Below are 15819 nucleotides of genomic sequence, written 5' to 3'. Positions count from 1 at the left end.
GATGCAGAAGGTGGAAGGTCTAGCTTCTGTAATTGCTTCCCTGCTGAACATGGGCATTGACTGGTCAATCCATACTCCCAGACTGCCTCTCTCTTTCCCTAGTGGGGAAGGGCTCTGGGGAAGCCAAGCTCCAGGACACATTGGTGGGGTTGTCTGTCCAGGGACTAGCATCTGGAACCTGGTGGTTGATAAGAGAGTTAACATACAAAGCCAAACAAATTGTTGACCAATCATGAACCTAAAGGCTGGAATAGTGCAGATGAAGAGTGGGGGGGAGGGTCCTGTATTTTGTAGATAGCTAGTAGGCATATTTTAGTTATATTCCAAAGGGCCTGTGGCTATACTAGTTTTTTTTTCTTTTTCTTTTTTCCCCTGATCCTGGAATCTGATATGCAGTTGGATCCAAGTTATTGTCTGGGGAGATGATGTCATGGCTGGAAAAAGGACCAGAAAGCTGGATCAGGGAAGAGAGTAGCTCCCTAATATGGGAAAGGGGTATAATATTGTAGACTATAAACCCTATCAATTTGATATGATCTGGGGCCCATATTCACCATAGGAGCCTAGGTAGCCTCTGCATCCCTGTAGATCTGAGCTCACATTCTGTAGTCATGAATAGGAACATTTCAAGCTGCCCCAATATTGACCCATCTTCCTCTGGCTAAAATTTTCATTGGTTTTAAAAATTGCACAGGATCTATTTCATAGGGTGAGGGTAGATTGTATAATGGTTATGCAAAGAGACTCTCATGCTTGAAGTCCCAGGCTCAATCCCCCACACCATCACCATAAGCCAGAGCTAATCAATGCTCTGATAAAACAAAAAACAAAACAAAACAAAACAAAAAGAAAAAGGAAGGAAGGATCTATTTCATATATGACACATTGAATTCCAGATCATTCTGAACTGGAAGTTCTTCCTTCAGTTGCTTACATTTAATAGTGCTGAAATCCTTTACTGCAAAATTCAGTCTGGGCACAAAGTGAAGCATTCTGCTCCTGAGCTATATGTACTACCTGCACACCCCATTGTCTCCCTCTCATGTAATAATTATCAGAATTAATAAAAATAAAGAGTAAAATTATATTTTCATAAATAATGATAACACTGTTGTTCCAGTCAGAGATATATATCTTTATCTCTTTTCCTGTCTCACAAACCTTCCAGCCCCTTGCCTATATCCTTCTCCCTCTCACCCAGCCCTTTGACACTGTGTATAAATTTGTATAAATCTGTCTACTAATTCTACTATGAATGAGTGTTTGCGATATTAACTAATTACAATTAAAGTAACTGGATTTTCTGAATCCCTAAGCCCATAGTCAGTGTTTCAGTAAGGAACATAATACACGCACCCAAGAAGACTGTTTCCAGCCATGTTGGTCTCTTAATCCTTCAGTTCTGCTCTTATCAGCTGGTAGTTTATCATGATCATTGATTATAACAACAGTGGTTGTTGAGACAGAATATTCCAATAGAGTGCATCTATTGGAATCTAGTGCATCTAGTTATAAGTAAGATAGAATTCCCTTCAATTTCTTTAACATGATCATTGTGGTGAGAGAAAAGCAAATAGGGGAAAGAAGATAGAATATGAATAAACAGAAAAAATGGAAGAGGGAAATGATTAAAAATAGCACTATATATTTTATATATAGTGCTATTTTATATATAAACAGGGGTTTAAATCCATACCATTTCTACCACCAGAGTTTTGAATATTCAGTCTCCCCACTGCAATCCACCGCAATTCCCCTAAGGTTGTAGACATGGGCCAACCATCATCTCTACAACTATCTGTCCACATTTATACATAGTTACCCCTTTTTCTCCTGATACAATCCTCTCTTCCTCTACAAGCCACCCATGACAACACGACTGCCTCCATATGTTCCTCTCTTTTTCCTTCTCTCTCTCTCTCTCTGGGTGCTGATGGAGCTGGAGTTCTGGATGGAGCCCTGTTATCTTCCCCCTATCATTTCTCCCCTGCTGGGAGTATGGATCAAGGTTGTTTATAGGGTGCAGAAGGTAGCAGTTCTGGCTTCTGTAATTGCTTTTCTGCTGAGCATGGATGTTGACAGTTTGATCCATTACCCCCAGCCTGTTTCTATCTTTCCCTAGTGGATAGAGCTCTGAGGGTACGAGGTTCCAGGACACACTTGTGAGGTCATCTGCCCTGAGAAGTTGGGGTGGAGTCATTGTAGAATCTGTAACTTGGTGTCTGGAGTGGCACGAGTAAGTTGAGACAAAATTGTTATAGAACAGGAACCACAAAGTAGGATTAGAGAAAATGAGATTAGGGATTTAAGGGTAGAAAAAAAAAAAGCTAGGAAGTCCATTTTAGGCATGTTCCAGGGGCACACAACTGTGGTAATTTTGCTTGAGTTTGATAGCTAGCCTGAAGTTGGATATGAATATTGTCTGAGAAGGATGTCAGAATAGAGAAAAGGGCTAGAAAGTTGAATTAGGGCAGAGAGTAGCTCTCCATTTTTGAAAAAAAAAATTCTGTGGCTACAATTAACTATTTTCTTCCATCCATCTGACCCAGGGCCCATATGTATATGTATATGTATATGTATATGTATATGTATATGTATATGTATATGTATATGTATATGTATATGTATATGTATATGTATATGTATATGTATATGTATCACCAGAGCCTGTGTAACCTCTAAGTCCCTGTTGGTCTGAGCCCACAGCTCATGATCACAGCTGGGAACAGCACAGGCTGCACTCATTTCAGGATCAGTCTTTCTCAAGTAGCAAGGCAGAATACCAGAGCCTCCCTTTAGAGACTGGGGCTACTGTTGTTGTTTTCTGGTGAGGACAAGGTCAGAGGACGGCCCACAGTTGCCATTCCTGATGGAAGTGACCAGTTATGGTAGAGCAAGGGATCCCTTAAAAATCTAGGCCCATCATGTGTTTGGGAGTCCAGGGATTCTGTAACTAGGGCCCCAGATGATGAGGTTCTGTTATATTGAGCAAAAGGACCATTATTAAGTGGGCCAGTCTCTTGCTCTTATCCAACTTTTATAGTCCTTTCTTTATCTGGTGATCTTAAGACTTTCTCTCAGTTGAATAAACATTTATTTTTTTTATTTTTTGTTGCCTCTTGGACCTTACTATTCCTTATCAACCCCCCCTCCCCCCACCCAATCACATTATAAGGGGTAGATGCATTACTGGATTGTAGCACAACTATTGACACATGGGTACACCTTCTCATCTTCCCATGAAAAGTGCCTGAAGTGGAGGTAGATACCATATGGTTATGTAAAGAAACTCTTGTGCCTGAGGCTTCAAAGTCCCAGCTTCAATCCTCCACACCAACATAGACCAGAGCTGAGTCGTGCAAAAAAGAAAGAAAGAAAAAGGAAAGTTTCTGCAAAACACTTTCAACTCAGTTTAGGTTCCTTTAAACCTTCATGTACTATAGTAATTTACAAATAAAAGACTTCTGCTGGCTTTGGCTGGGGTTTGACAAATAACAGTTTATCACACTGCAGGTTATTTAGGTACATAAAAACCATGGCAGCAAAATAGACAAGGGGAAAGAACAACCACCACAATGATGGGGAGTCATGAGTCCATAAGCTAGTTACCAGTGTTGAGATGCACACTCAGGTTCCAGGAAATGGCTTGGTGGTCCACGGGAATGTCCTAAGCAAAGGAAGAGCAGCAGGAACAGAACCGAATCGGAGAACTGGTTTTAAAACTTTTACAGGATCCATTTCATATATGACACACTGAACTCCAGTTCATTTTGAACTGGAAATTCTTCCTTTAGTTGCTTAAGTTTAATACTGCTGAAGTCCTGTGCTACAAAACTTAGTGTGGGCAAGCAGGAAAAGAGAGCATTTTCTTCCAGTCATTTAAATAACTTCCTAAACACCCACTGCAGGTGTTCCCTATGGGTCTATTGTATGCTTGTCAGGTTTGATGTAAGGCTGAAGTCAGCTGTCTGCTAATTACGTTTATGTCCCAACAATGCACTTGTGCCCCAAGTCCCCTGCCCCCTTCCAGGTCTTTAACTTTGGTGACACTGGACACGAATAAATGCTTAAAGTCATTGACTATCAGAGAACTGCAACAAAAGACAACAGTGAGATACCACTTTACACCGGTGAGAGTGTCATTCATTAGAAAAGACAAACTTTGGGGGAGTCAGGCGGTAGCGCAGCAGGTTAAGCACATATGGCACAAAGCACAAGGACTGGCTTAAGGATCCTGGTTCGAGCCCCTGGCTCTCCACCTGCAGGGGAGTTGCTTCACAGGTGGTGAAGCAGGTCTGCAAGTGTCTTTCTCTCCCCCTCTCTGTCTTCCCCTCCTCTCTCCATTTCTCTCTGTCATACCCAACAACAACAACATCAGTAACAACAACAATAAAATAAGGGCAACAAAAGGGAATAAATAAATAAATATTTTAAAAAAAGTTAAAAAAAATGAAAAGACAAACTTTTCAGAGACGTAGAGACAGATAAATCATGGAGTGAAGGACAAGAACTCATGAGATAATTGTGAGGGAAACATACATACTTTATTCAGTTCCATGAAGATGACAGCTTATCTTCCAATCCTAAACCAATTAAGTAAGTTTGGGGTTGATAAAACACAGCAGATTTAACTTGTCTTACCACGTTCAACTGCATTTGTTGAAACACAGACATTCATCTTGGGTGGCTTTTTTTTTTTTTTTTTTTTTTTTTTTTTGCTGGGCTTGTTTTTACTGAAATGAAATTCTTGGCACATGATCTTGGAAAAAAGTCCTGAGTTTCATCACATGCAGTGCACTGTTTTCTGAACTGGAGAATTTTGAGTGCTTTGGAAATAATAAGTCTGTTTCCACATTTTCTTGCTGTCCATTAGGTTCTTGGAACACCAAATGAGGACACATGGCCTGGAGTTCATTCTTTACCACATTTTAAACCAGGTATGTCTCACTAATTACAAATGACTCAAGTGCCCCTTATATACAAAAGATTATGTCAATGTTCCTCCTCAAGCAAATTCTTTTTCCTTGTGCCATTATGTATCTTACCTATTAGTGGAGCTATACTTTTGTTTTCATAATTTATTTGTTTATAAAGATAGTTAATGAGATCCCTCCTGAGAGATTCTAGCCAGATGCATTTGATTAGACCAATTAATTTTGAAGTAATCATTAATTTAATAATAAGTTTCTCCTCACTGGAAAATCAACAGTTTGAATTAGTGTGATACAATTCATCTCTGTGATTTCTTGTAACACTGGGAAAAGAAAAAATATGCAGCTATCCATGAGAATCTCATATTTGAATTTCTTTTTTAAATCATAGTAATACATACGGTCAGTTTACTTGAGTTTAAATATAATAAACATCCTATAGCAAAGCCTGTAATTTTGAAATAATTTAAAATCTATTTTAAATAATTTTTTATTTTTATTTATGTTATTTTAATAGGACAGATATTTGAGAGAGGAGGAAAGATAAAGAGAAAGAGAGATGCATGCAGCACTGTCTCACCACTTACAAAGCTTCTCTCTTTGCAGGTGGAGACTGGGAACTTGAATGGGGGTCCTTATGCATGTTAACATGTGCATTCAGCCAGGTGTGCCAGCATCACATGGCCCCCAATGTGTCATTTCTGGTTTATTTTAGTGTAGATGCTTTAACCCATAAACTGAAAAAAATCTAAGAGGAACTTTTAAAATTAGTTGTCACATCTCTTCTTACCAGTAGGTGGCAGTCATGAAGTTTTCAGTTTTAGTAACTAAACAGAGAGCAGTCTCATCCATGGTCTATTTAATTTTTTATCATGGGGATAAGAGGTTTGGAAAAAAATAAAAATAAACAAATATTTGGAATTGGAAATTTAATAAAATCAGCACATGGTATAAAGTGATTTTCTTTTTGCCTGTGTTTTCCTTTTTCTTCTCTTGGTTGCAAAACGTGGATTAAAAATACAGACCCACCATAAAATTACTAAAGAAGATTTTATGACAGGTATAATAGTTTGTTATTTTATGAGATAAAATAGCTATGAATAATTTCTGCTCAGGGTGTCAACTTCTATTCTCCCCCCCCCCCCCATTTCTTTTAAGGGATCATCAGGAATAAATTATAAATCCAAAGAGTGACTGAGTTGGAAACTATTTTTACTTTTAATATTTTTCTTTGGAATGTGTGCTGAGATTCCTTTTGTCTTCTTTGGCTACCTCAAGGACTTTTTGTATTTTACTGAAATTTTAAAATAACTTTTGTATTCTAAGAGGCTATAGAAATTGAACAACTTAAGGTAGATTATCTTTTTTTTTTATTTTTTTTAAATTTTTTATTTAAGAAAGGATTAGTGAACAAAAGCATAAGGTAGGAGGGGTACAACTCCACACAATTCCCAACACCCAATCCCCATAACCCACCCCCTCCCCTGATAGCTTTCCCATTCTCTATCCCTCTGGGAGCATGGACCCAGGGTCGTTGAGGGATGCAGAAGGTAGAAGGTCTGGCTTCTGTAATTGCTTCCCCGCTGAACATGGGCGTTGACTGGTTGGTCCATACCCCCAGTCTGCCTCTCTCTTTCCCTAGTAGGGTGTGACTCTGGGGAAGCTGAGCTCCAGGACACATTGGTGGGGTCTTCAATCCAGGGAAGCCTAGCCAGGCATCTGGAACCTGGTGATTGAAAACAGAGTTAACATATGAAGCCAAACAATTTGTTGAGCAATCATGGATCCCAAGCTTGGAATAGTGGAGAGGAAGTGTTAGGGAGGTACTCACTGCAAACTCTAGTGTAGTCCTGCTTTCAGGTATATATTTTGCAGTAGTTTATGGATACGTGTGCACATAAGCTCTCTCTCACAGAAACTGGTGTATATCTAGGTTATGGGACTTTGTTAGAAAGTGAACTACCTGAGATGAAATTAGAGTGTACTATTAAAGGAAAGGTCTCCCTTCAGCTTCATTACTCGGGTGAGACCTTTCCTTTAATAGTAGATTATCTTTTTTCCACGTGTTCTTAGTGGAGTCTGAGTGAGAACAGCTCTTTACAAGTGCTCCAAACACAGTCTTTTAAGTAAGTTTAGTTTTTCCATGTTAATATATCAAATTTCAAGTCCTAGTGAATAGTATATTTAGATTATGTAAAGCATGGGAACTATCAAGCAGGAAAAATATTCTAGCAAAGCTTCAGGTTTGTGGATAACAGTAGATACGGTAAGTACTTTCTGAGTTGGTGTGAGAAGAGTCAAGGAGAGACAAAATAATAAACCGTGCAAAGGAAATAAATCTGAGTCCTTTTGTGTTACATTTAGGACCTTTCAGAGAAGCTCTAGTCTCTTGACCCCTGAAGCTCATATTCTAGGTGAGGAAGATAAACATTCCCAGAGGGTGATAATATTGGTGATGAGGTCTACCTATCTTACTTCATTCTCAGTGTCCTTATTTTATCATTAGAGTGGTAAGCTCAGATCAGAGCAGAATACATAGGTAAACATTTGACTCTTTGTAGACTGGTATACTCAGAGTGAGTGAGAATTCCAGGAAGTCTGAAATTTCTTGCTGTCAAGCAAGGATAGGACAGCTTGAGCTGAGAGCATTGAGTGGTGCTTTGGCTGTTCTATACCTACTTTAGAACATTGAATATTACAGCTAGAAGAAGATGAGGAGGCATTCTTTTTCCGTTATGAAGTTGGGAAGTTGAGGTCAGAGATGTTAAAGAACTTCCCAAAAGTTATTATCAGCTCAGTACTTTTTCTTTTCTTCTCTGTGTCATCATAGAAGACTATTATCAGTATTTTTCTTGCCTTTCTTCTACAGTACAGTTTATTAATCATTATTCTGTAAAGAAAATATCAGAGAAGTAGAGAGAATCAGACTTTTTATTAAATAAAATACTTAGTACTACAAATATCACTTTGTATAAAATGGTTTGGCTCTGACATGACATGTAGATTTCATTTGTAATGCTTTCATTCATCTATTAAATGATTCCAACAGAAGGGACATCCAATAGCTATTTAATGACAATTTATTATTCAGGATTTCAAAATGAAAGGCAGTACATAATTCAGAAAGAAAAAACATGCTGCTAGGCCAGAAGCAATTTAAAATAATGAAATTTAGAATAAAGTAATTCTATTTTTCCCAAATCAAACTAGAGAACAAAGCATTTCTAAAGAGACTATATGATTCCTAAAAGAAAGTTATTGAATATGCAGGGTCATTTGACTAAGGAAAATGTGATGAAGATGGAATTTCTTACAATGAACAACATGAGATATCTACAGAAGAGTTTGTCATTGAAAGCAAATTGTAGAATAGTAATATTTCAAACGCTGTTTGAAACTAAGCCCACAAACATACTGGCCTCAAAACAACATTTTCTATGGCTTGCATTGTACTAAGACTTTGTAACGACGTGAGTAACTTCTGAAGCCCTACCTCTTCACAAACATAATTTTGGCCCCCTAAACTAAGGATATCTATACTTCCTTGTTCCAGAGGGAATTATTTCAGAAGTTGAAACAATAATGACACCATCTTACTTTTATGTTGTATGTTCTATTTGCATAGCTATTTAATTTACTTAGTATTTAAAATCACTCTAAATTATTATTTTCCCAGGGAACCTAAAGTTCATAGGCATTGTGTAACTTGCCCAAGGCTATCCTTCTAGTATGTAGTTGAGCTAAAATTCAAACTTAGGTCCTTCTAGCCCCAGTCTAGAATAATCACGGATGCCTGCACCTTTATTTCTCAGCTTCTTTGACTATGAGGGCATGTTGTCAGACCTGTCTCAAACCTGCCTGTGGCAACTTGAAAAAGATTAATACTATCTTATAGATACCATAACACTCCCTCTACCTGCTAAATGTGTACATCTACTTAAACCCTATAAACTTGTACTTTCTTTTTCCTTCCTTCCTTCCTTCCTTCCTTCCTTCCTTCCTTCCTCTCTTCCTTACTTCCTTCCTCCTTCCTTCTCTCCCTCCCTCTGATCTTTCTTCCTTCCACTTTTCTTCCTTCCTTCCTTCCTTCCTCGCTTCCTCTCTCCCTCCTTCCCATCTTTCTTCCTTCCTTTTCTATTTTATTTGACATAACAAAGAGAAATTGAGAGGGGCAGGGAAAATAAAGAGAGAGAGAGTGAGTGAGTGAGAGTGTCACTGGAGGACCTGCTTCACCACTCCTGAAGCCCCCTCTCCCATGAGTAGAGAGCAGGGGCTCAAACCGGGGTCCTTGCTCTTGGAGTTATGTGCACTTAACTGAGTACACGCTGCCCCCCCCCCCCCCCCCCCGCGCCATTTCTAACATCTTGTCAAGTTCAGCATGCCCTCTGTGGAATATGCAGTCCTAAATCCTTATTATGTAAGTTGCCCCATTTCATGATATTTGCTGTTGTAGTAATAGATAAACAGGGACTGAATATTTATTGTGTGTCCAAGACTCTTGTCAGCTTTTGGAGTGCATTTCCTTATTTAACATTAACAGAATCTTTCAACAAACTATGTCACAGTTAGAAGATTTTTTTTTAAATGTAGTCAAGGTCACTAGACTTGAGAGATATTCACCTGGCATTGCTTATTAAGAAAGTGCAAGTTTATTTTTCTAGACTGAAAGGATAATTTATTCTTAGTATGTAGAAAGGGGGCCAGAAGTGAAGTGTTAAGCATTATTATTTGTGTGCACAATTTTTAATATCTTTAACTATATTTTATTTACTATTGGATAGTGACAGAGAAATGGGGGGGGAGAAGGAGGTAGAGAGGAGAAAGAGACAGAGAGACACCTGCAGCCCTGCTTTATCACGTGTGAAGCTTTCTCCCCTGCAGGTGGGGATCAGAGGCTTGAATCTCGGTCCTTTCGTACTTGAATGTGTGTGCTCAACCAGGTGTGCTGCCTGGCCCTCAATTTTTTTTTTTGTAGACTTTATCTTTAGACTTGTTTATGGTGGTGGTGCAGATTGAACGTGGGACATCAGAGCCTCAGGCATGAAAATTTGCATAACTATCATGCTATCTCACAAACCTTGATTATTATACTTTAGACTTTAGTAAATCCCAAACTGGTTTAAAAGTCTGATATCTCCCTATGTTAGGTGTTTGCACAACACTCTCCCAATTTGAGTCACTTTACACCTTCAGGAAACAGGATCTCTACCCACTGCCAGCTCCCCTACTCTCCCCTCACAGAACACCACACCCACTTTCTTTCTTTTTTCCCCTTCCTGTTCTTGTTTCTGAGTTCTACCAGTAAGTGAAAGCATCAGGTATTTATCCTCTTTTGGGGCTTTTTTTTTTTACATGATTTTTTTCAAGCTTCATCCAAGATGAGGAAAGGAGATGACCTCATCATTTTTACAGATGCAGAATACTCTACTGTGTATATAACCAAAACATACTTAGCCACTTATCTGTCACTGAGCATCTGGGTTGCTTCTAAATTTGGGCTATTAAAAATTGTGCTTCTGTGAACATGAGTTCTCTTCAGATAGATATCTTTCTTTCGTTTGGACATATCCTCAGGAGAAGAATTGCTAGATTATCAGGAAGATCCATTTCTAGTGTTCTGATGAATCTCTGGACTTTTCTCCACAGAGATTTACATTCCCACCAGCAAGAAGGAGAGTTCCTTCACCACCACCCCTCCACTGTCACCCCCTTACCCAAGGCTCCTTTTTTTTTTTAAAGACTGAAGATAGTTGCTCAACATTTTAAAAAAATTATTTATAAAATCAAAAATATTGACAAGACCATAGAATAAGGGAGTACAACTCCACACAATTCTCACTACCAGAATTCCATATCCCATCTCTCCCTTGAAAACTTTCGTATTCTTTATACATCTGGGAGTATGAACCCAGGATTATTATGGGTTGCAGAAGGTGGAAGGTCTGGCTTTTGTAATTGCTTCTCCACTGAACATGGACGTTGGCAGATTAATCCATACTCCCAGCCTGTTTCTATCTTTTCCTAGTGGGCCAGAGTTCCAGAAAGGTGGGACTCCAGGACACATTGGTGAGGTTGTCTCCCCAGGGAAGTCAGGTTGGCACCATGGTAGCATCTACAACTTGGTGACTGCAAAGCATTAAGACATAAAGCAGGAAAAAAAATTGTTTAGTGATCAAAAACCAGAAGGTAAGACTATAGCAGATAAGAGTTGGGGTCTCCATTGTGGAAAAAGCTAGTAGGTCTATTTTAGGTATAGTCCAAGTGGCTTTACTGATGTTTGCCTGTTGTCAACAGCTAACATGCAGTTGAACAAAAGGTATTGTCCAGGGAGATGGTGTCAGGGTTGGAAACAGGACTAGAAAGCTGAATCAGGGCAGAGAATAGCTCCCAAGTATGGGAAACGATATATAAATATCATTAACTGTAAACCCCATCAATTTGATCTGGGGCCCATATTCAATGCAGGAGCCTGTGTAATGTCTGCTTCCCTGTAGATCTGAACTCACATTCTGTGCTCATAGCTAGGAACATTCTAGGCTGCACTCATGACCAGACCCATCTTCCTCCAGTGGCGGAGTATGGAACCCAGCCTTTCTTCTGAGAGTGGGGCAGTCCCTGCCATTGTTGTTCTGCATTGAGGGTAAGGTCCTATAGAGGCCCACAAGAGCATTTATGATGTTCTTGATGGAGATGAACAGTTATGGTAGAAAGGGAGATCTGTTAGAGATCAAGGTCCATCATGTCTTTGTGGGAATCCCAGGACTCCCTGACTAGGACCCCGGGTGATGGAGTGGTGTGGAGTGAGCCAGAAAGCCTTCATTAAAGTATACTGGTCTCTTTCCCTTATCCAACTTTTGTAATCCTTACTTTGTCTGACAAGGTTAGCCTTGGAGTGACTGAAGGAAGTGAAATAAGTAGGTGAGGAGGGCATCTAAGTAGAAACTATTTGATTGAGTATACTTTATGTTGTCTTTTTTTGGTCTTTCTACTTGCTTGCTGCACTTTTTGGGTCACTTCAAACTATTGTGCAGTTTTGCTTGAAGGTATCTATTTTCCCCTAACTTATGGATACATGTGGACATGTGCTCTTTCTCTTGAGCTTTGGTCCATATCTAGGTGCTGTGGCTTTGCTGGGAAGTAAACCACCCAAAATGGAATTAAGGGAGTCCTATGAGCTAGGAATGGTCTCACCAGAGTACTGGAGCTGAAGGGTTGATATTACAGACCTGGTGTCTATGGACATAGTCTGAAGTGAAACTTGCTGAGGTGGTACTAGTTGCATTGATTAGGTTGAGATCAGCAGATGCAGTATCAGTTGGTATGGGTCAAGACAGTTGCTCAGCCTCTTAAAGTGGCTCTTCCAGGTGGTAGTATCCAGACAGTGCAATTCTTTTCAGTGTCACATTCTCATTGACAACATTAAAGATATGTAAAGCCTTAGCTGTTACATAATTTGAGACTATCAAGTATTTTAAAGCTGTGGATTGCTGTTGTGCAAAGATCACCCTGTTTTCTAAAACATCTGTTTGGATCTCTATGCTTTTGGGGAATTGAGATTTTTTTTTTTAATCCTCATATTTTGAAGCAATTCTAGCTTTTTTTCTGTTTGGGGAAAACTTTTTCTTACTTGTGTATGAGTTCTTTGTTTCTACTGTAAAAACTAGGGATTTTTTTTTTTTTTTTTTTTTTTAGCGTTAAAGGCTTTTTATTAGGAACCAGGGGGATGGGCTGCTTATTCCTCTATAACAGTCTAGAGCAGGTCTTTGGGCCCAGATGGAGAGAGAGGCTGTCAAAGGTGCTCTGGTATGATTTGCTACAGTGGCTTAGAGCCTGGAAGGAAAAGTGGCAGCAATGGAGGTTGGCAGAAACTGGTGTTAGCCAACACACCAGTAGCCTGGGGAGAGCCCTCTGCATTTCATCTGGCTCCTCTCACGGCTGGAACATGCCAGGAAACAGAGAACGTGGCTGGAGTAAGCAGAGTGCAGCTGTGTTGTCCGAAGCCCTGGTCTCCTTGTTAGTTCACTTGCCTGCCCTCCACTTTTCCTGCTGTTTAGTGATTAGGTATTTGAAGAACTCATATACAAACCACATGATGGCTGTGGAGGGGATTTGATAAATGACCCTAGCCTGCACCCCTTGGAAGTAGGCAGTCACCCCACCTACTTGAGACACCGTCCTGAAGGCATTAGCCATGCCTGTGATATGTCCTGTAATGTTTGAGTTCAAAGGGATTCCTCGGTATTAGGGATGTTTTTTTTTTTTTAATATAGCTATTTTAAAATAAACTATTCAGCAGGCATGCCTGGTTGAGGGCACATATTACCAGACCTGAGTTCAAACCCTACTCCTCACCTGCAAGGGGAAAGCTCCACAAGAGTTGAAGTAGGTCTGCAAGTGTTTCTCTTCTGCCTCTCCCTCTCCTCTTAATTTCTCTTTGTCTATCTAATAAAAATTAAAGGAAAAGGAAGAAAAAAAGAAAGAGAGACAGAGAGAGAGAGAGAGAGAGAGAGAGAGAGGAAGGAAGGAAGGAAGGAAGGAAGGAAGGAAGGAAAGAGGGAGTCCTGCGGTAGGGCAGTGGGTTAAGCAAAGCACAAGGACTGGTGTAAGGATCCCGCTTTGAACCCCAGTCAAACCCCGGTTTGATCCCAGTTTGGCTCCCCACCTGCAAGGGAGTCACTTCACAGGCAGTGAAGCAGGTCTGCAGGTGTCTCTCTTTCTCTCCCCCTCTCTGTCTTCCCCTCCTCTCTCCATTTCTCTCTGTCTTATCCAACAATAACAACATCAATAACAGCAGCAACAACAATAACAATAAAACAACAAAGACAACAAAAGGGAATAAATAAATAAATATTTTAAGAAAGAAAGAAGGAAAGAAAGAAAGAAAGATAGATAACTACTAGGTATTGTGGATTTGCGTGCAGGCACCTGGCTCCAGAGATAACCCTGGTGGTAATAAAAAATAAATAAATAACCTGATTACATTTTCAATGGAAATGCTCACCATTGGCTTAGTTTCCCTAGTAAATATAAGAATGTAAGGTTTGTATGCACTTTTGTGCATACTTCTGACTATAGATTTCTATTACTGACTGCCCCTCTGTACTAGTCCCAGATTTATTAGTGTCCACATCTGACATCCTATGTTATACTCACTGTTGCATCCCTAGTTTCTAACATAATAGACACACAATAAATAATTTAAAAATGAATAGTGAAAGGAGCTATCATAATGACCATGCAAAAGACTTCATGCCTGAAGCTAGGATGACCCAGGTTCAGATCCCCACACTACCATAAACCAGTGCCCTCGTTAAAATGCAACAACTACTACTGCTGCTTCTACTACTACTACTAATAATAAATGAGTAAGAGCATGAATGCTTATGACACTACTCTTTTAGAAACCTAGCAAGAAAAAGCAATATTAATATGCAAATCAATCCTAAAGAAGTAAACTGTGACTAGTTGAGTCTATGTTTTAGAGGAGTTAATTATAAAATACATCTTGCATTTCCTTTGGCATTTGGGAAATTCCCATTATTATATTGATTTATACTTATTTAGTATTATTTTATTAAATTTGAAGTTTGACATTTTTTATCTTCTTATCTTTGTGACTACCACCTCTGCCTTGTCCCCACCCTCCACAATGAAAGAAAAGTGGGTTTTTAAAAAATATTTTTTATATTTATTTATTTTCCCTTTTGTTGCCCGTGTTTTTTTTTTATTATTGCTGTTGTAGTTATTATTGTTGTTATCACTGATGCTGGTTGTCATTGTTAGATAAGACAGAGATAAATGGAGAGAGGAGGGGAAGACAGAGAGGGGTAGAGAAAGACACCTGCAGACCTGCTTCACCACCTGTGAAGCGACTCCCCTGCAGGTGGGGAGCCTGGGGCTGGAACCGGGATCCTTACGCAGGTCCTTGTGCTTCATGCCACGTGTGCTTAACCCACTGCGCTACCGACCGTCTCCCCAGAAAAGTGGTTTAAATTTTTAAATCTTTTAAACATATTTGAAGTTTTTAAATTAAGCTATTAATTATATAGCTTGTTGCAGGGCTTCACTGATTCAGCCCAACTTTTTTTTTTTTTTTAGATAGAATGAGAGAAAGAAAGACATAATACTACCAAAGCTTCCCTTAGTGCTGTAGTACTTTGATGTGGTGTACTGGAGTCTCAAACCTGTGTCACAGGAATGGTAAAACAGATGCTTTAGCAGGTGAACTATTTTGTTTAAAAAAAACAAAACAAAAAAACCTACACTGTCTCATACAGTGTCAAGAACAATCAGTGAGAAGGAAATGAGGAAAATAAAAATTAAAATTTCTCTCTTGAATATACACTGCTTACCTATAAGCAAATGAGTACATTTCCAATTTAGGTTTTATCCTCATGCAGTAAAAGTTTGCTTTCTTAGTGCTTCAAGCCCTTTCAGGTTTAGCTCTTTCAAACTGAGAAACTTTCGAATACTGTATATGGCATTGTTCTCCAGTTTTCTCATGGTATTTAAGTCTGGCAGTTTAAGGGAAGTCCTTCCCAGCCTTCCGAATCCCAACCCCCCTCCTGTCTCATTCTTTACTGCAAGCTCTCCTTCCTGGTCTCCTGCTGTGTGTGATCATTCTCTCCTGTGTCCCTGCAATAAGAGAAGGTGAAAATCCGCCTGCAGGTTTAAATTAATTGCACTCCTCAGTTATGCTATGAGTTAGCAAATGCTTTAAACCACAATATTCTAAACTTCTAGTTTGAACATAATTGAAAAGAGAACACAGACATTAAAGTAGATAAATGACAGAGTAAACACCACTGAAGTAGAACTGAGTAAAACCACTCATATGCAAATATCCAAATAATCTGATAAAATAATTCATAAGTAGCTGCATATATGC

At 39.3% G+C, this 15819-nt stretch overlaps 1 protein-coding gene across 4 annotated transcripts in view; it reads left to right on the top strand.

The window, feature by feature from the left end:
* Window positions 1–15819, top strand: part of CDK14 (cyclin dependent kinase 14) — a 722913-nt gene that overhangs the window by 527991 nt on the left and 179103 nt on the right. For all 4 annotated transcript variants that reach the window (XM_060196252.1, XM_060196255.1, XM_060196254.1 and 1 more), the window contains one exon: window positions 4874–4937. In XM_060196252.1, the coding sequence (XP_060052235.1) occupies window positions 4874–4937 (64 nt within the window). The remainder of the gene's footprint in view (window positions 1–4873; window positions 4938–15819) is intronic.

The sequence above is a fragment of the Erinaceus europaeus genome, chromosome 8 (genome assembly GCF_950295315.1).
Source record: "Erinaceus europaeus chromosome 8, mEriEur2.1, whole genome shotgun sequence".
NCBI lineage: Eukaryota > Metazoa > Chordata > Mammalia > Eulipotyphla > Erinaceidae > Erinaceus > Erinaceus europaeus.
Note: the sequence above shows the minus strand (reverse complement) of the source record. Positions and strands in the feature narration are given on the sequence as shown.